Here is a 19,504-nt window from a genome sequence, read left to right as displayed (position 1 = left end):
TCCTCAGTTAAGTTCACAGCCGCTCGTGAGTCCTCCCGAGACAGTGAGTCTCCCGCTCTTGGACAGCACGTGTAGAGCCGCTGAACCATGAACATTCTGCCCATCAAATTACAGGGTTGTCTAATGAAGGGTTTGCCTGTTCGGCACAGCAGCTGGCACTCAGACCCACATCTGCGTGCTGCTCACATGACTGCGTCACAGCAGAGACCACGGCCGACTCCCCCTTATGAATTATGTCATGTTTATTGACGGCTGTATGATTTAATTTCACAGAAATGCCATTAAAGATTATGCCCTCCATCACCAAATGCTTCCAGTGGGGAAATACAATCAGATTACGAAAGATCTGTTACCTTACACTGGACCTGGTAGACTATTATCATCTTAATAAAAAGACAGAATCTAAGGAATAAAATCAATTTTACATAAAAAGTACTGTCTAACCAACAGATAGCTAACAAAAAGGGTTTTTAAAAGAACTCTTACATGGAAATAAGCATTAAATATTTGTTGTTTTTATACAGTGACTTATCCTTTCTGCTTTTGATTCTTCTATTAAAATAGCTTATTTGGAGCTATTAAAATCATACTAATGGATAATGTAAATTAGTTATTTTTTTAAAAAAAGATGTTCCCCGGTACGATTTCCAACTAGACAAAGATTACTAGAAGAGAAGTCTTTTTTCCTTCTCCTTCCTAGATTTTCCTTCTGTTAATCAATATTCTAGGTTACACAATACTTAGCCACCCAGGTGGCTCAGTCAGTTAAGCGACCAACCCTTGATCTCAGCTCAGGTCATGATCTCGTGGTTCATGAGTTCGAGTCCCGCATAGATCCCCCTGCCTGGGATTCTCTCTCCCACTCTCTCTGCCCCTCCCCTGCTCATGCTCTCTCTCTCTCAAAATAAATAAACACTCAGAATACTCTGTCTTGAAATGAGTGACGTCCAACTCAGTAAAGCGTTTGGTTTCCAGTTTGTACCTGAGCTTGCGTAAGTGATCCGTACATACGATAAACTTACATGCATCATGGTTCTCATCTGACACCATCTTGAAAGTAAAGTATACGATATTCTAGTAAGTGTTACAGAAGAAAGAGAAGGTTCTCACAAACTAAACGCAAGGCAGACAGTCCACTGGAATCTGGTCAGAGCAGAAAGCACTCGGGGTAGGTGTGAGGAAGACAGGTCGGAAGCATGACGGTCAACACAGACGGTCCACAGCCCCCCAGAGGGCCCAGGGGAGCCTGCGGACACGTGAGCCCCTCGTCCTTGGTGGGCGGGAGACTTGGTCCTCTCCCTGACATACTACGTGGTGACTAAACCCTACCAAAAACTGGCGAGGAGGCAGAGAAGCAGCCTTGGAAGCGGTGACTGGTCCTCCATGGCGACCGCAGCCTTCAGTGCGAGGACCTTAAACACACACCCCAGGGTTGTGAGGTGCGGTTACACAGAATCAGTGGGTCCACACGAGCGCAACACACGCACTACCTGGGAACAGCCTGTGGGAAGGAACCACGCAGCCTGAAAGAAACTCTGGAAAATGGTCTATGTCTGCCGTCCCTCCGCTCGCGATCTGTGATCTGTGCACGCACAGGGCCCCGTGGGCCCGACGTCGGGACCTGGAGCGTCAGGACCGTCCCAGGCCACACCACAGGTGTCACCTGCAGATCCCGCCGCCTACAAAGTGTCGGGCAGGTGCTGTGACTACTGGGCTGCAACCTTGTGGGAAAGCAAGTAATTCCTATTCTCACAACCTCAGCTCCTGAGGCCCCAGTGAGAAGACGAGACTTAGGTCATGTGCCCCTCTCCCACAAAAACGTCCTTACGTAATCCAGATACAGACCACACATTTACAGACGGAATAACGTGATATCTGAGGTTCACTACAAACACGGTGAAGGACAAGGGCTATGGATGAAACAAAACCCGCTGTGCGTGGACACCTGCTGACGTGGATGACAGGGCGACGGGCTCACCACGGTACGGTGCGCCCACTGCTATTTATTGAAAAGGCAAAAAAATATGAGAAAGTCTTATTAATTACGAAGGAAAACAGAGGGACTGTTAAGAAACACATTTGAGGGAGCACCCGGGGGGCTCAGTCGGTTAAGCACCCGACCTCAACTCAGGTCATGATCTCCCTGTCTGTGAGTTCGAGCCTCACGTGGGGCTCTGTGCTGACAGCTGGGAGCCCGGAGCCTGCTTCAGATTCAGTGTCTCCCTCTCGCTGCCCCTCCCCTGCTTGTGCTCTCTCTCTTTTTCTCACAAACAAACAAACATTTAAAAAAAATTAAAAAAATAGTAATAAAATAAAATAAGTCCCAAAACTGCTTCTTGGTTTATAAATTAGAATCGAATGTTTTGGGACATTCAAAGAAGTCTGCCGATTTCTGCATGAATAGACACAACAGCTCAGGCTGGCTTCCGCAGACCACGTCCGCGCCAGGGTGCGCGAGCTCACCTGCGGGCACGGATTCCTGAGGTGGCCCTGGATCTCGTCCATCGTGTCTGCTCCATAAGACACAGTCCCCAGGTGCAGCCGCTTAAACACCATCTCGTTCTGGGTGAGGGTTCCTACGACAGGAGTGGCGAAGACGAAAATCAGTGCACACACAGGAGGCCAGCAGGCCGAACACAAGACTTCCCCACCCACGTTTCCACCCGCGGGCGGACGCTCTCCTCCCTGCTCAGGCTTCCCCTCAGCACGCTCTGGAATCCCAGCACCCAAACTGTCCTTCTGCCGAGGGCCAGCGTCCGTCCTAGCTCCCTCCGCGGTGGCTCCCTGAAGACAGGGCACACTCCGCCTTTCAGTTCACGCGTGTGACCTGGCCCACGTGTGAGTCCTGCACGTTCTGAGACAGGCAGGAAAGGGGAAGACACGGCCGGTCTCCGGAGTTACACCTGAGGACGCCGCCTGACAAAGACATCAGCCAGTCCCAAATCAGCAGGCCTATTGGTTTTTTAAAAACCCAATTTTGAAAAATTAGATATTTTCCATTGAACAGAAACAGGTGCATTTAAGCCTTCGCGTCCATCTGTGTCACGTGGGGCGAGAGCACGTGGGCAGGAAGGCACATTCTCCCGAGCTGGGTCTCCGACCAGTGCCCTCCGCAGATGGGGAGGACCCTCCAGAGAGACAGTCAGGGGTCACCCCTGGGGACTGCCGGTCCCCGTGTGCCCGCCACTAACGTGTGCCTGCGCACAAGTAAGTACTTCACTCCCGGCGTGTGAGGAAGGCAGTCAGGAGAGGAGCACAGGTCAGGTTTATGAGACTCCCGGGGTCTGGCTTCCTATCAGAAACGTATACAGCCAAATACAGTGAGTAACCTCATGAAAGGCAGTGAGACAGAACATTATTTCAAAAACATGGTGAGTTTTCATTAAAAGTGACACATAAATTCACCTTGTTACACATCATGACTCTGGAAACCCCAAACTCTGTGAACATATATATCACTTGATATAAAAATATGCATAGAACACGTGCATATAATTTTTGCTTACTTGCTCTTGGGGACACGTGGACGCCTGTGAACGTGTTCGTCACGTGCTGCAATGACGTGCTGTCACACAGCCTCCCTGGGCTTTTCTGCACTTACTTCAAGGCACACGGAAGGATCGCCCACGGGCTGAGGTCGTTATAAACGTGAATATGAACAACCCCACTGCCGATCGGTGATAATAAAAGTTGGGCTTTCCACACGGCTACGAGACACCCACAAGATATTAACTGATTTTTGCTTTCTTTGGCACACGTGACACTGAAAATACAAAGCGTTTTCCTATCTACCCCTGACTCCACACACATTAGCGAGAACTAGCGTTCAAGACAAAATAGGTCATCCGACTCGGAACTCCCACCAGGACACGGAGGCCACTTGAACGTGACAGGTAAGAGGAAAGCCCGTGCTGCCCGTCACGGTGTTAGGGGTGGCTCCGTCAGTCCTCCTGCACGAGTGGACACCATACAACAGACCTTCATGCATTTCAGAGAGCAGCTACTCTTACGGGGGCTTGTCTTATAAACTTTGTCTTTAACCCTTTTAATACCTTGAATAAATGGAACCCAAGTTTCCTGAAGTCAAAATTATGTGAGAAGTACAGTTTTTGGGTTGTGTCGTCATTAAATAGAATTAGCTTAAAATAGTGGCTTACGTTAAACAACGTAATTAAAGACAAGTCAGCCTCCAAATGAAATAAGGGGAAGTTCTAGAAATGATTTCTATCAGAGATTTGAGACGAAAACGACAGTTCTCTTATCCGAAATCAAGACAATGAAATCATACGTTAATTCCTATTAGAATAAGCACAAAGTTCACCTCTATTATGTGTGCCCGGATGAGTTCTCTGAAAAATTATTTAATGTTGCTCTAATAGAAAATGGTTTACTCATCAGACTGACACAATCAGAGAATTTCCTGTCGACATTTTTTTCTCTGATACACACTGAACGTGAGACTGGTTTACAAAGGGCTGCGGTAATGAGGCAGCTCAGAAGTGGGACTGTGACGAATAAGTCTTCTCCTAACCTGACTTCTTACTGGCGATTCTATGTATGTGGCAAAGAGAAGGATACCATGGCCTGACAGTGCCTGCGAGGAGTAAACTGTTATTTCTTTAGGTCTTTAAACCGCTAGATACAAGTCACAGAAGACCCCAAGTAAAGAGACGCGTCTTCTCCTCCGCTCGCTGTCTTACGCCACAGGGACCGCGGGGACAGGCACTTGGGAGCGCGAGTTCACTCTGCGCTGTTACTGTTTCTGTATTAATCGTTCACCCCGTCTTCTCTTCGTAGACACCGAAGTAAAATGGACATGTACTATCTATTTCGGGGCCACCGTCTAGTGATTCAGTGTTTTGCACTCCCCGAAATGAGCTGCAGAAGGGCGGTTGCCACCGGGCGCCATGCGGACGGAGCTACTACCGGACCATCGACCACGCTCCCCGTGCTGCACTGTTCGTCCCCGGGACGTACTTATGTTGTCACTGCAGGTCTGTCCCTCTTCATCCCCTTCACCTGTTTCACCCTCTGGCCACCACCTCTGTGTCTGGGGAGTCTGTTTCTCTATTGTTTGTCTGTTTAGATTACACACGTTTGAGTTTCTCTGCCTTGTTTCCCTTGGCATGATACCCTCTAGATCCACCCACACGGTCGCAAATGGCAAGGTTTCATTTGTATGGCCGAGTAGTATTGTACATACACACATCTTCCTCACCATTCATCTGTCGGTGGACACTTGGGCTGTGCCCGTGTCTCGGCCACTGTAAATAACGCTGCTAGGAACACAGGGGTGCACACGGCTTTCTGAATTCGTGTTCTTATTTTCTTTGGCTAAATACCCAGAAGTGCGACCACTGATCACACGGTAGTTCTATTTTAAATTTTGGAGGAACCTCCACACTGTTCTCCAGAGTGGTGGCACAGTTGGCATTCCCACCAACAGTACAAGAGGGTCCCCGTTTCTCCACATCCTCAGCGACATGTGTTGTTTCCTGACTTGTTGATTTTAGCCATTCTGGTGGGTGTGAGGCGGTATCTCATCGTGGTTTTGATTTGTGTTTTGTTGATGAGTGACGTGGGGCATCTTTTCATGTGTCTGTTGGCCAGGTGTGTGTCTTCTTTGAGAAATGTCTATTCGTGTCTTCTGCCCATTAAAAAAAAATTTTTTTTAATGTTTTTATTTTTGAGACAGAGGGAGACAGACCATGAGCAGGGGAGGGGCAGAGAGAGAGGGAGTCACAGAATCCGAAGCGGGCTCCAGGCTCCAAGCCGTCCGCACAGAGCCCGACGCGGGGCTCGAACTCACGGGCCGTGAGATCGTGACCTGAGCCGAAGTCGGACCCTCAACCGATTGAGCCACCCAGGCGCCCCTGCCCATTAAAAAAAAATTTTGTTTGATGCTAAGTTGTCTAAGTTCTTTACATATTTGTGGATATTAACCCTTGTGAGATGGTGGATGTGAAAATACCTCCTCCCATTCAGTAGCTGCTCTTCCGTTTTGTTGGCAGTTTCCTTCATTGTGCAGAAGCTTTTCACTTTGATGAAATCCCATTGGTCTATTTTAGTTTTTGCTGCCCTTTCCTGGGGAGACAGATCCAAACAAATGTTGCTAAGGCCAAGGTCAAAGAGATTACGGCCTGTGTTTTCCTCTAGAACTTTTGCAGTTTCTGGTCTTTAGTTCTGTGCTAGTTTTGTGGGTATAAGAAAAAGGTCCAGTACTTTCTTCTGCACGAGGCTGTTACTGCAGAGACAGTCTCTTCCCCATCCTGTGTTCTTGTCTCCTTCGTTGGACATTAGCTGCCTGCCGTTCACGTGCGTGGGTGTTTTTGGCTCTTGACTGTTCCACTGGTCTGTTCGGTGCCGTGCTGCTAGGACTGTGGCTTTGCTGACCTTTTAGAGTTTAAGGTGCCCCCACCTCCCGATCTTGTAGCGCCCAGCTCCTCCCACTCTTCCTCTAGGATGGCTGTTCTGTGCTCTGGATGCACAGCACGGCCTTGGACTCCCCTTCCCCCAACCGGTCCACATGGACCCCCATCCCCACCTGGCCTCCCCTTCTCCCCACTGGGCTACATGGACCCCCCCATCAACCCCGGCCTACCCTCCCCCAACCAGTCCACATGGACCCGCCCCCATGCCCCCTGGCCTCCCCTTTTCCCCACTGGGCCACATGGACCCCCCCCCCCATCCCTGCTGGCCTCCCTTCCCCCAACCGGTCCACATGGAACCCTCCCATCCCCCCTGGCCTCTCCCTCTCCCCACTGGTCCACATCCCCCCCCCCCATCCCCCCTGGCCTCCCCTTCCCCCGACGGGTCCACACTCCTCCTACATCAGCCACAGGCTCCGGTGGCCGCACGGCCTCAAGATGCAGCCACCATTCCCCAAACACCATCAACCCTCACATTCCCATCGATTTCTAACACACTTGGCATTCATTTATGCGTTTTGCAAAAAACTCCCTTAAAGGCATCGCTGTGCACTGGGTTTTGGAGGCTAACGGATCAGGGTGTGCGCCCTGTTTGTTCCCTGTGGGCCAAGGAATGTCACACTCAGTGTGTCTGCAAATAAGGAGGAGACCACGTACCTTGCCCAGCTGTGGCACAGGGTGAGTAAGATCATGTACGAAGAGCCCGAAGCACGAGGACTGGGGGTCCCTTCGCTCAAGAACCGTGCGGCGCAAAGGCAGAGAGAAGAGCACAGACCAGGTCTGCTCCCAGGGGACACTGAGCACGGGGGGGGGGGGGGGGGGGGGGGGGGGGGGGCAGACGTGCGGGGTCTGCGGCCGCAGCCGCTGGAGGAGGATGGCAGTGAGGGCTGCAGAACTGATGAGTGTCCCGTCACCGAGGGCATCCGGGGCCTGACTTGGTTCTGGGGACTCCCGCGTGGGTCGAGGTGACTGGTCAGCACGGTGGTGGTGACGGTGGAGGACAAAGTCGAGGAAGGTCTAGGAGACCAGGGACGTGGTGGCAGGGCTGGAGACAGAGAAGAGGGTGCAAATCCAGAGGCTGGAGAGGCCGGGAGTTTGCTCGGGGATCTGGTCTCCGCAGGGCTAGCGGGGAGGGGGCCCGGCATGCCCGGGGGCTGTGCTCTGTTGATGGTGTCCCCGTCCCGAGCTCCCCAGCACGGAGCCGCGGGGCCCGCCGTACTGAGCCTCCTACCCCTTCAAGCTTTGGGCACATGCACACGGCAGGGCTCCGCAGAAACCACAGACCCTTCGCTCGTGGTTCCAAAGGTGCCAGCCCGCCGGACGCCCCTTGCCACAGCCTGCTGAGCAGCCAGGGCAAGCAAGCACTGTCCCCGCTCCAGGCAGAAGTAAATACGGCACAAAGAAAGTGGACCAGCCGCATACGGTCAGACTGTCGATACGTTAGTGAGACAAGAACTCAGATCCTGAGATGACAAATTCTGTCTTCTACGTGTCAACCTGCCTCAGTCCGACGGCTGCTAGCTAGCAACCAGATTCCGTGCCGCGCTAACTTGTGTCGAGGGGGATGAGGCTTCGTTCAAAGACCAGATTCAGTTAAGGTTACAATGCATTTCAGGAAACAGAGCAGATCAAATTATACCGTAGGAGAAAGCATCAGTCATTTCTAGAAAGATCTTTTGGGCTGCGTTTGGTACGTTTCAACAGGTTTTTAAACTGTCAAGAATAATCACAACATTTAACGCACTCACGTCACAGTGAATGGGAAAAATACCCCATTCGTCCAACACCGGCAACTCCGATGGCGGGACAGACACACGGCCTGAAACCCGGTCACGGAAGCAAGAGAGCGTCTGGGAGAAATATGGCCGCACGTGCAGAGCAAACACGCCGGCAGAACAGGCACCGACGCAAGCTGCTGCTTCTGTCACACATCCTCTGCGACCCCCGGGCCTTCTGAGCTCAGGCCGGACCGTCCTCCCAGGACACCGTCTCTGTCGTGCGGGGTGGACCCTCCAGCTGGAACGCTCCACGGTCTGACACTGAGCTCTACAAGTCCGCTGTTTTCACAGTCGTCATCTTCCCTGATCCTCAGAGGAGCACAGACCGGTGGGAGCAGTGCGCATCCCTGCTGCTGGAATCGGGCGGGGCCTGGGTTTGTATTCGGGGTACTGGAAATGCTAGAGGAGTACAGGATGAGAGTTCTAGAGTTTCAAAAGTTAACAACCGTCAGGTACATGAGTGCAATGACAGGAAAAAGTAGCGAATGTGCTTTTCCCAAGGACATTGCACTTACAGGGACGCACGCTCCCCCGCAAAGACCAAGGGACGTCGTGGTTACGGGGACGCACGCCACCCCGCAGACACAGGTGGCGTTTTTCGCTGGGGGCAGCAGAGCCTTAGCGAAGACCTTTCCCAGATGTGGCAGCCTGAGTAAGGGTGGCTGGGTTCTGTTCCGACTGATTTTGAAAGGATCATGGATTCACAGAAGGCTGCACACATACACAGAGGGGGGCCCCCGTGCCCGCCACCCGGCACCCCCTCACCACGGGCTGCTCTGCTACACTGAGAGGCGCAGCACTGGCGGTGCGTGTGGTTCCGCGTCACCATCGCGTGTGGGTCTGCGCCAGCACCTCCCTCGCCTGCGGCCGCGTCCACCCTTCCCCCGTCCCTGCCCTGGCTCAGCGCGTCAGGTCTCCACCTGCCGGACCGGGAGCTGGGTCATCTCCGGATGGCCGGGCAAGGGTGCAAGTCTAGGGTCCCCACTGGACCCTTGGGGCAGAGGGTGGGGCCACAGATCCTCCGTGAGCTTTACGGACACAGAACGGAATTTAACGCTGCAGGTCTGAGGTGTACGACAGGCCGACCGGACAGACTGACATGCGGCATGTGACGGCCAAGGTCGCGCTGGCCGGCCCCTCCATCTGGCACGTCATGGGGCCACACCCGCTGCACCGACACGCACACCTTCTTGGAAGGGCTGGAACGGAAGCGTAGGAGGCCCCCGTCCCACCAGCTGGTCCTGCGGCTCGTCGTGCCGCTGGCATTTCTGCACCGCTGGCTTCTCCAGCACCCGGGCTGGGGCCGGAGGCAGACCAGCAGGGAACCGAGCGCCGTCACCCCTGGGGTCCCAGGGGCCCTGCGAGCCTGCCCGCTTCCCTCCGAGCTCACGGTCCCCCTGTGTGCGCTCCATACGTCACACCAGCAGGGAGAACGGGGAGAAGGGCATCCGCTCCCCTGTTCCGGAACTGGAGGCTCTAGGGTTTATTGGAACACACTGTGAAGGCTCACGTCACCCTCTAACACTCTGGGATCGCCTAGTTCGGTATGGAAGCTCTCCTACTCTTTCCTACGATCACAGGACACTGACAGAGACAGGTACACGTTTATAAACTACTTTCTCACGTGACAACACACAGGAGTATGGAATCTGTACTGGGTGTACCACAAACTCACTGTAACATACCACATTCTGTCGGGCGAGTCTCCCAAGCATGGATACTCAGACGGTTTACAATTTTTGCTATAAAAGCGTGATTTCCGTAGGGTAGATTCTTCAAGATGAGATTTCGGAGAGCACAGTCTGAATTTACACACAGTGCCACACATGTGTCCCGGGTTACACTGGTCACGGTGCCCACCGCCAACACAGCATGCTCAGCCATGGCATCGACAGGCTTCAGGTCACGATCGCAGAGGAGTTCAGAGGCACTGGCCGTAGATTGCGTTCTTAAGATGTAATTTTAGACATTCACTTACCTAGTGATAAATTAACTTCTATACCTGTTTCCTATTTTAAAAAAAATATTAAGTTCTATTCACATGTAACTGGCTGATGCTCATGTACTTAAAGAAGTCGCGAGATTACACGTTGTTACAATAAAACATTTTGCTTTCCCATGCTTTTCTTTGAAGACCACATCTGTTTTACATCAAGGCAGTAGTGTGGGGGGGGACTGGTACTTGTCAGCTGTCCAAGATGCCCACGAGGTTAGGTCTCCTGCCCCACGGCCTCGGACCAGCAGGATGTGGACGCTGCATTCGGGCCGGGTGGCTCAGCGTCTAACTGTGTGCACCCAGCAGACCTGGGAGAGCTTAAGTCCCCAAGCCCAAGTCGCAGCCCTGTGTCGCCTGAATCAGAGCGCCCGAGAAGAAAGCCGGTCACAAGATCCGAAGTCTGGGGACCACTCTCTCCACAAGAGAATGCTGGCTGCATGCAGCGTATGGAGCGAGGGAAAGGACCCACTTTGGAGAATAACCGGAACGTAAAGCCCACGTCTCTGCGCCTTGGCGTTTGGACACGACACTCTGGCAATCCACCCAGTTGACTGCAAGCCTTTCCCTTCAAAGTTAAACGCTCTGCCAACGGATCAGGGCCAATGACCGCACAAAGCAAGTTCAACGACGGTGCCTGAACGCGTTCCATCCCCTCCAGACGTATCTCCGCGGTCGTCTCAACTGTACTATACTTAGGAGAATATCCCCTTTTCCGTTTTCCACGTATCCAATCAAGGAAAAAGGAATTGCAATACGCGAATGTCGCTGTTATCAGCAAGGCAACACAACACCGCTGACTGGAAGCATCCCGCAGTAGCCCGGACGGGAGGAAGCCACCAGAGCCAACGGCCAGCTTGTCTGGGGTCACGTATGCACGTGCTCAACTCACAATGCCCAGGCAGCAGGTGGACGGGGCAAACGAGTGCCAATTCCTGCCATCTGGACGACGCGAGGAATACAAAAAGTGCTTAAAGGTGAACTATGACAAAGGAACCCAGATCCCTCAGCCGCGTAAACCTCCTACACGGCACACGCCGGTCACTCGGAGAAACCTGCACAGTTTGTTCTGAATGCCACCTCACCAAACATATGCAAGGATGAGGAACAGGGCTCTGGGGCGTGAACGGAGGACGTGTGCCCAGGGCACGGGTCTCAGTGCCGTCCCGCGCACCGTCCCCCTGACACTGGCTCCTTTGTGGGGGACGTTCCACTCAGCAGGGAAAACACCGACGGGAGCAGCACAGCCGTGCAGGGAGGCCTGGGTCGGGAGCCCGGGACACGCCCTTACTGGCGTCTGGAAGCTTGTGCACCTGACGGTGGGGACATCTCTGCTCTTCACACGCGTGGCCCTTGTGTCACGGGCCATCAATCTTTGCCTCGTGACTGCAAAGCTGGAAATAATTCCGAGGTTCGTGGATTTAAATACAGCGTCAGATGTAATGACTGAATGACAGTTTGGTTTCATCAAGGCGAAATATGGCCAAGCTTCTGATTCAGCAACATTCTGTCCTCCATTAAACTAGCTGTGATATATTTTAGAGTACAACACACTCCTCTATTAGGAGCATTTACCGCGAAAAGTCAAATGAAGACCATGACTGACCTGCCGGGTCCAAACCCCTGGTTTCATACACGATGAAAACGGGGTTCGACTACCGGCGGGGGACACAACAGGTGATGGCGGCAGAAACTACGAGGCATCCCCAAGCGCGACGCTCCACGCGGACAGCAAGTTTTTTCCACAACCAAAGGCACATCATGACCACCGCTCCACTCACAGACTATCTCTGGACAGTGAATCTGGGGCTGAAGAGTGACTGCTATTTTAACGGGCTGCTTTAGCTACTTGTCCCCAGTTAGCCTGGTGACAGCGTTTCAAGTTCTGGGACCCCGACGCCATCTGTGCCGTTACACTATGCTTCTTGCTGCTGTTTGGAGAAACCTCTAGAGTGACGTGCCCAGATCCCTTGAAGATAGGGGAGCCGCCATCATTCCCACGGACACATACAAGCAGATGTTGGAATAGTAAATATAGTGTTGGATTTTAAAATTTAGCGTAGGGGCGCCTGGGGGGCTCCGTCGGTTGGGCGTCCGACTTCGGCTCAGGTCACGATCTCACGGTCCGTGGGTTCGAGCCCCGCGTCGTCGGGCTCTGTGCTGATCGCTCGGAGCCTGGAGCCTGTTTCAGATTCTGTGTCTCCCTCTCTCTCTGCCCCGCCCCTGAGTGCACTCTGTCTCTCTGTTTCTCAAAAATGAATAAACATTAAAAAAACTTATAAAGTAACATAAAATTTAGTTTAAAATAATTAAAAGATAACTTAAATCCAGATTTGGACTACTTCTTTCTCCTTTCAGGTTACGTTTATAACCCAAATGTTACATTGAGGCAAATACGTATTCTAAAAGCTCTCTATTCTGGTGCTTAACGTAGCCAAGGAGAGCGAAACAGAAAATAAATTGAGAAGCTTCTGAAAGCAACCAGTTTAAAAGAATGGTCATGTTAGAGCTTCCATACAGGTCTGTGATCCACGTTGAGCCGCTTTCCGTGTGGTGTGAGGCAGGGGTCCCAGATATTCTTCTGCACGTGGCCGTGCGGTTTCTCCCAGCAAGGCCTGCGGAAGGCGCCCTTCACCCCCCAGTGCATCGAGGCAGCCTTGCTGAAAGCCACTTGCCGCTGTCGGGCTGATGTCCGGAGTCTCGACTCCGTTCCCTTAGTCCCGACGTCTGCCCTCACAGGCAGCACCACCCTGTCTGACCCCGACCGCCTGGTGGTAGGCTCTGGGATGAGGAACTGTGGAGTCCCCCGGTTTGCTCTTTCCCCAGGACTGCTGACACCACCCTGCGTCCCCTGCACTTCCACACGGGTTGTAGGGTCAGCCTGTCAACTCCCACGAAGGCGGCAGTTGGGACTGAAAGGGACTCTGTAGAGTGCATGAATCAACTTGGGGAATCCTGCTGCTATCGTAACCCTGTAAGGCACCGATTTTATTTTTTGATGCCATTGTAAATGGAATTGTTTTCTTAATTCTATTTTGGGATAGTTCACTGCTAGTGTGTAGAAATACAGTTCGCTTTTGTGTATTCGTCTTGTATTTTAAACCTTACTAAACTCACTTATTGATCTTAACAGACTTTGAGGGGATTCCTTAGGATTTTCTGTGTAAAGACCATGCCACACACGAGTTTTACTCCCCTTTATAGTGTGGATGCCTTTTTCTTTTCCTCGCCTACCTGCCCTGGCTCGAGCCTTGAATGGACGCAGCGGCATTCTTCCTGACAGACAGAAAGCAGAAACCACTGCGATGTCCTTCAAAGGACAGGTGGGTGAATGGAACGTGGTCGACCCGCACGACCGAGTATTACTTGCAATGAAGTATGAACAGATGCGACCACGTGGCCGAACGTGGAAAGCGCTATGCTGAGCGAAAGAAGCCAGACACAAGAAGCCACACAACGTGCGTCCATCCACGTGAGAAATCCAGAACAGTCAGGCTGATGAGGCAGAAGGTCGTCAGAGGTGACGGAGGGCTGAGTGCGGGGAGGGAAAGCGTGGGGGCTGCTGGTGCGTATCAGGTGGCTTTGCGAGGGACAAAAGCGTCCTAGGCTCCGACGGCAGTGACGGTTGCCCAGCAGCTGTGCCAAATGCTGAGAGTAGCCTGCCCTGGGGACCTGTCGTCGGAGTCAAACGCCGGGTGGTGACGCATCCTGCCCCTGGTACGACTTCCTAGTGCTAATAACTCATGTTTTAAGGAGGCTGTAGCTGATGTATTCAAACAGACGACTCTCATTTCATCAAACGATGAAATATTTGGCTGTTATTTTGCCGAGTAAATACGTTCACATCTTGTTGCATTAAAGACATTCCTTTATGTGAAAGGCGCATTTTAGAGTTCAGTTGTGTTTTGTTTCTGAAATGCTGAGCAGGGAATTCAGGGCTGGTTTCAGACTTCCTATGCCCTTTCGAACAGCAGGAAAGTCTAGGGTTCAATCAGTTACTAAAAGAGTAGGGGGGAGAGCACCCGGGAGGCTCAGTCGGTCAGGCGTCCAGCTCTTGGTTTCGGCTCAGGTCGTGACCTCACGGCTTGGGACTTCAAGCCCCTTAGCGGGCTCTGTCAGCACAGGGCCTGCTTGAGATTCTCCCTGTCCTCTCTCTCTGCCCCTACGCCGCTTGCACTCACTCTCAAATAAACTTAAAAAAAAAAAAAAAAGAGTCGGCAACGCAAAATTATTTTTCAAGTCAAACAATTTTCATGGTTTCGACCAGTTGATAGTTTTGACAATTTCTGTCATCTCAATACAACACATGTTAGTATGTCCCAAATCTGCAGCTTTGTCAGCAGGAGGGGCCGGCAACGGGAGGGGCAGACAGAAGCCACCGGAGGGCTTCCCACTGACCTGGCATTCTGATGGCGCCAGGGACAGAACGCATCTTCTGAGAAGAGGTCTGTGATTCCCGGAAAGCGGGAGAGGTGTAGCCCCTTACTAGGGCAGACGGTCCGGAGTACGAGGAGCAGAGCAGGCAAAGACGGTTATTAGTTTCTAAGGGAAAAGTCCTGCGGGCGCCCACCTCAGGGCATCGACAGATGCGATCCAGAACCGCCCAGGGGAGACGTCCCTGGAGAGGCAGACGCGAAGCTTTCAGGTCAACTGTTCCCCGGCTGAGATGCGGCCTCACCCCGGATCTGCTGTAGGAGGGCGAGGGCGGTGGCCCGTGGACTTCCCTGTGGAGGGCCTAGCTGGGCAGACCTTACAAAGAAGGAAGGGAAACAAAACTCGGAAGGGATTAAGACTCAGTTACCACACCGTCGAGTACACGTCGATTCTTCAAAGCGTCGCACCTATTGAACTTGAGTCCCACACTGTACCTGCTGTAAACAGGGCTTTCCGTCAAGTGGTCACGATAACCGGGACTGTACGTGTCTGCTCGAGCGCCGCGTGTGCCCGCGCGCCCATCGGCGCACGCTGCAAACTGCAGGCGGGTGCGTGCGCCGAGCATCCCGTACTGGTCAGACGCTCCGCCCCGTGAAAGCCGAGGCCGGGCTGTCGTCCTTGGGCAGGAGAGCGCCGTCCCCTGGCTCCCAGGACATTCGCGCCCGCTCGTAAACCTCACGTGTGCCACGCTCCGCTGCTGCCACCCGCCACAGACCAGGCGGCCTTCGGAGCAGGAACGCAGGGCACGCGGGGCAACGGGTGCTGGGACCCCCGCGTGCCTCCTGAAGAACCTGTCATATCGGGGGGTGTTTTGGTAAAGCTCTGTTCTACGTCAAGATCAGAACCTCAACAAGGGACTAAGATCCTGCTTTAAGAGGCTGCAGCCTGGCTGGAGCTGAGCCTACCGAGCCCTCCGCGGTCCGGTCGCACGAGCGGTGGCGCTGTCCAGAGCGGGGACGGTGGCCTCACTGTGGCCAGTACCCACGACCTGTCCCGGGGTCCAGCGCACGCCTGGTGTTCCCTGTCGGTGTCTGCATCCCGGCAGCTAACAGATGTCCGCTCTCGTCGAGCGAATTACTTCACGTTTCACGCACTGGCGGCCGCACACGTGTCACTATGGCAACATCATTAATTTCAGATCTTACCGGAAACGTGCACTCTAATCACAGCTAATTACACCACGCTGCTCTCCCGTCCACGGGAAGGGAGCGGGAACGCAATCACGGGGACTGCATTTTCCGTTCGGCTGTGGCCAACGACACGCGGCGTGATGGACGCTTCCCGTCAGAACGCTCGTCGACCGAGCCCAAGCCTGGTCCCGGTCACGCCGAGCGCCGCCTCCCGGCTACGTTGGCGCCTCTCGGTTCCAGTTGCCCCTCACACCACAGCTTGGTCGCAATCACGCGGGCGGACCGTGTCTGCAAACTCACACCCCGGATTCTCCACAGCCACCCACCGTGACTGCTAAGCCCCGGCCGACTTCGGGTCAACCTAGTCCCACGACAGAGGAAGGAACAAAGAGCGGCCTACCGGCCACAGGGGGGGCGCTGCAGGCAGAGGGTGGGCCGGCAGGTTCTGGAAGGCGAGCAAGGCCGCACTGCCCTCGCCTCCCCTGCGTAACGCCCACCACAAAACCTGCCTGGCCAACAACACGGGGCTTTGCCCGGAAGGCCGGCGTCTGCCCGAGGCCACACGGCGCCCAGCGGCGAGGGCTCAAGCCCCCGTGTGCCAGTGCCCCCATCCGCCTGTGTGACAAGCACGTTTACAGTCACAGCGAGGACAGTGCCGTGTCTGTGATGTGCCCGCAGCTGTGACGGGACTCCACACCTTGTCCCCCATTTCCATCACCTGCAACTGGGTGGACTTGACACACGGCCCGGGACAAGGACAGTGCACGGCTGTCACCGCGTGTGCCACACGGACGTGCTCAGTAAGTGGTGTTCACCTTGTGGTTACCGACAAAGGTTCTGAGAAAGGTCGAGACCGAAAACTGTTTTAAATCCAAAACATGTTTCAAGCTCCACGTCTTCAAAACAGGAAGTGACAGCGGGAGTCCCTTCCCGTGACCTCTGGTACAAAAAGGCCTTCGGAGGATGAAATGCAGAAGATTTTTTCAAGTTTATTTATTTCATGAGCAGGGGAGGGGAGGGGAAAAGAGAGAGAACCCCAGGCAGGACCTACACCCTCAGGGCAGAGACCTAGGCGGGGCTCGAACATGTGAACCGTGAGACTGTGACCTGAGCCGATGTCGGACGCTTAACCGACTGAGCCCCCAGGCACCTCTCACTAACGTGCTTTATGTACTTTTTTGTAATTCTTTTTAAAGCTCAGGAGCCCAGATTACTTATTTTTGCTTTTTAAATGTTTTTAAACATTTGTATTTATTTTTGAGGGAGACACAGCATAAGTGGGGGAGGGGCAGAGAGCCAGGGAGACCCGAGATCTGAATGAGGCGGGCTCCAGGCTCTGAGCCGTCAGCACAGAGCCCGATGCGGGGCTCGAGCTCATGAATCGTGAGATCATGACCTGAGCCCAAGTCAGCTACCCTACCTACGGTGCCACCCGGGAGCCCCATAATGCTCCATAACTTCTATGCTGTACCAGTAACTGCTTTTCTGGTGTTACACTGTTCGGTTTTGTTTTCCAAAACGATGCCGTGAACCATCTTACGTCGTCTCCTGTCTCAGACACGCAGCTGCTTCCCGAGAGGCAGTGTTGCGCGGAGCCTGCCCAGACGAGTGCCCAGCAGGCAACACTTCCACCCGCAGCGGAGAGAAGGCCCGACACGGTGTGCCCCTCACAGGTCAGGGGTCTTCACGTGGGGACGAGCCATGTCTCCACCGCACGAAGACGCCTACTCACGAAGAGTGTGCCCGTCCACCACTTCGGTCTTCCAGAATGTAAGAACTTACATCCGTATAGGCCTTACACGGGTTTTGTTTGAATTTATTTTTAATATACTCTTTGTTGCTATTCTAATTGGCATTTTTGGAATTAAATGCCCCCATTGTCACTGGTATAGGAAATGTGGTTAAATTTTAAGGATGAACTTACAGGTGTAACTAAGCTGTCCCGTAATTCCAGACGCTCTCCTGACGGCTCCTTTGGGTTCCTTTCTGGGCAAACTGTCACGGAACCCCTGCTCTCGGGGAAAGCAGGCCTGTTCGCGCTGGAGGTCCGAGCGCACGCAGCTGTTCTCATCTGTTAGACCGCGGTTAGAGAGCAGGCTGTGGGCTGTGGCGGGTGGGTCCCTCCCACCGCCTGGGGGCAGCTGAGGCCCTCGCCCGCCTCAGCCCGCACCTATCGCCTCCGTGTGTCTCCAGGACGCTGCCCCGGTGGAGGCGTCCCGGCATCGCCGCAGGGTCACTCTAGGAACCATTTTGAGTTTGGGTTTGCTTGGCTCCAGCTTCTCCATCAAAGTGACTCCACCCGGTTTCCAGAAATCATTCACTTCTGTAAGGGCGCTTTTGCTTCTTCGCCACAACCGTTACAGATTTGTTCTTAAAATCTCCTCCTGTCAGCTCCGTGAGGGTGGGAAGGAGGACTCTGAAGGCGTCTTCCCGGGGTGCCGTCTTGAGCCTAAGCTCCTCGTGATTTCTGGTCTCACGACCCATGCATGAACTTACCGGCAAGTTCCCGGAGACGCTACAAAGACAAGCCCTCACGAAGACCGGACGTCAACGCCGCCTGACAGCTGGATTTTGACCGAACCGCGGTAAGCGCCTCACTTCCTCGTGAGGGTGGACGACTGCGAAACGCCCAGTGAAACACTTCTCGCTGGGAACCGCAACCCGCCTCTCCACCGGGTCACGTCTTCCTTCGCGATTCTCTGGAAGGTCTGCCCGCCTTCGCACCCCTCACATTTGCGCCCACGCTTGGTGCTCCCTCGCACTGCCACGAGCGGGCTTTTACTCTTCAGTCTGCTTGACGCGCCGGGAGCCATTCTGTCATTTTGCCCTGTGACCTGCCACCTCACGGAGTTTTAGCAGTTGGCTTCCTTGGTTCATTGTTTCATCTACAAATATTTGCTTATTCTTTTGGTTGTACGGCTGACTTCTGTGTCTTGTCTTACTGCAACGTCTAGAACACGTGCTAAATCACAACGTTAGTTTTTTCTTTACTTTTCCTACGATGAAGCTTGTTCTCACATCTTGTTAAAAATCATGTCGAATTTTACTTGAGACGTATTTTACCATGTGATAGGAGTATTCTCTTATTTTCAGTTCACCAAGAATTACTGGGAATTTAAGCCACGAATGGATCAATCGGGTAGGGACTTTAACCTGTCGATAGGACTTTTATTATCGTACTGGATTCAGTTCGTCTTTTATTGAATATGTTACGTATTGACAAGAATTCTTTGATGAAAAAAGTTAAAAGTGAAATAAAAAAATATAAAATCTGGGGCACAGACCTGATGGGGTAGTTTCTAGTAAGGCTCTTTAGGAGGGTTACTGTGAAAATACCAAATCCATACACACATTGCCGTACCCTCCCAACAGCTCAAAAGTACCATCCTGTAATAAACAAGCAGTTTTTGCTCTTACGTACCCTCCACAGAGATGTCATAAAGGCAGTTAAAACAAAGGAAGAACCATAAGGCTTCAGAGAATTAAAAATATTCAAGCACGTCATTTAAATCTCCAAGGATTTAACATTTTGCTAATTCTGATGATATTCCAAGATGAAGATTAGTTGTGTGCCAGTGTTCAGGGCAAGGTCTGGAAAATTCTAAATGTGGATGAATTCAATGCTCTGCTACACACACACACACACACACACACGAGCATGTGCGCCCCTGAACATACATGGACACGCATGCCCCGTGCATACATGTAGACACACCGTGTGAGCATACGTGGACACACATG

The 19,504-nt window shown here is 53.0% G+C and overlaps 1 protein-coding gene across 13 annotated transcripts in view; it reads right to left on the bottom strand.

The window, feature by feature from the left end:
* Positions 1–19,504, bottom strand: part of ATP9B (ATPase phospholipid transporting 9B (putative)) — a 249,096-nt gene that overhangs the window by 48,178 nt on the left and 181,414 nt on the right. For all 13 annotated transcript variants that reach the window (XM_053206081.1, XM_053206082.1, XM_053206079.1 and 10 more), the window contains one exon: positions 2,464–2,576. In XM_053206081.1, the coding sequence (XP_053062056.1) occupies positions 2,464–2,576 (113 nt within the window). The remainder of the gene's footprint in view (positions 1–2,463; positions 2,577–19,504) is intronic.

The sequence above is a fragment of the Acinonyx jubatus genome, chromosome D3, assembly GCF_027475565.1.
Source record: "Acinonyx jubatus isolate Ajub_Pintada_27869175 chromosome D3, VMU_Ajub_asm_v1.0, whole genome shotgun sequence".
NCBI classification, from domain to species: domain Eukaryota; kingdom Metazoa; phylum Chordata; class Mammalia; order Carnivora; family Felidae; genus Acinonyx; species Acinonyx jubatus.
Note: the sequence above shows the minus strand (reverse complement) of the source record. Positions and strands in the feature narration are given on the sequence as shown.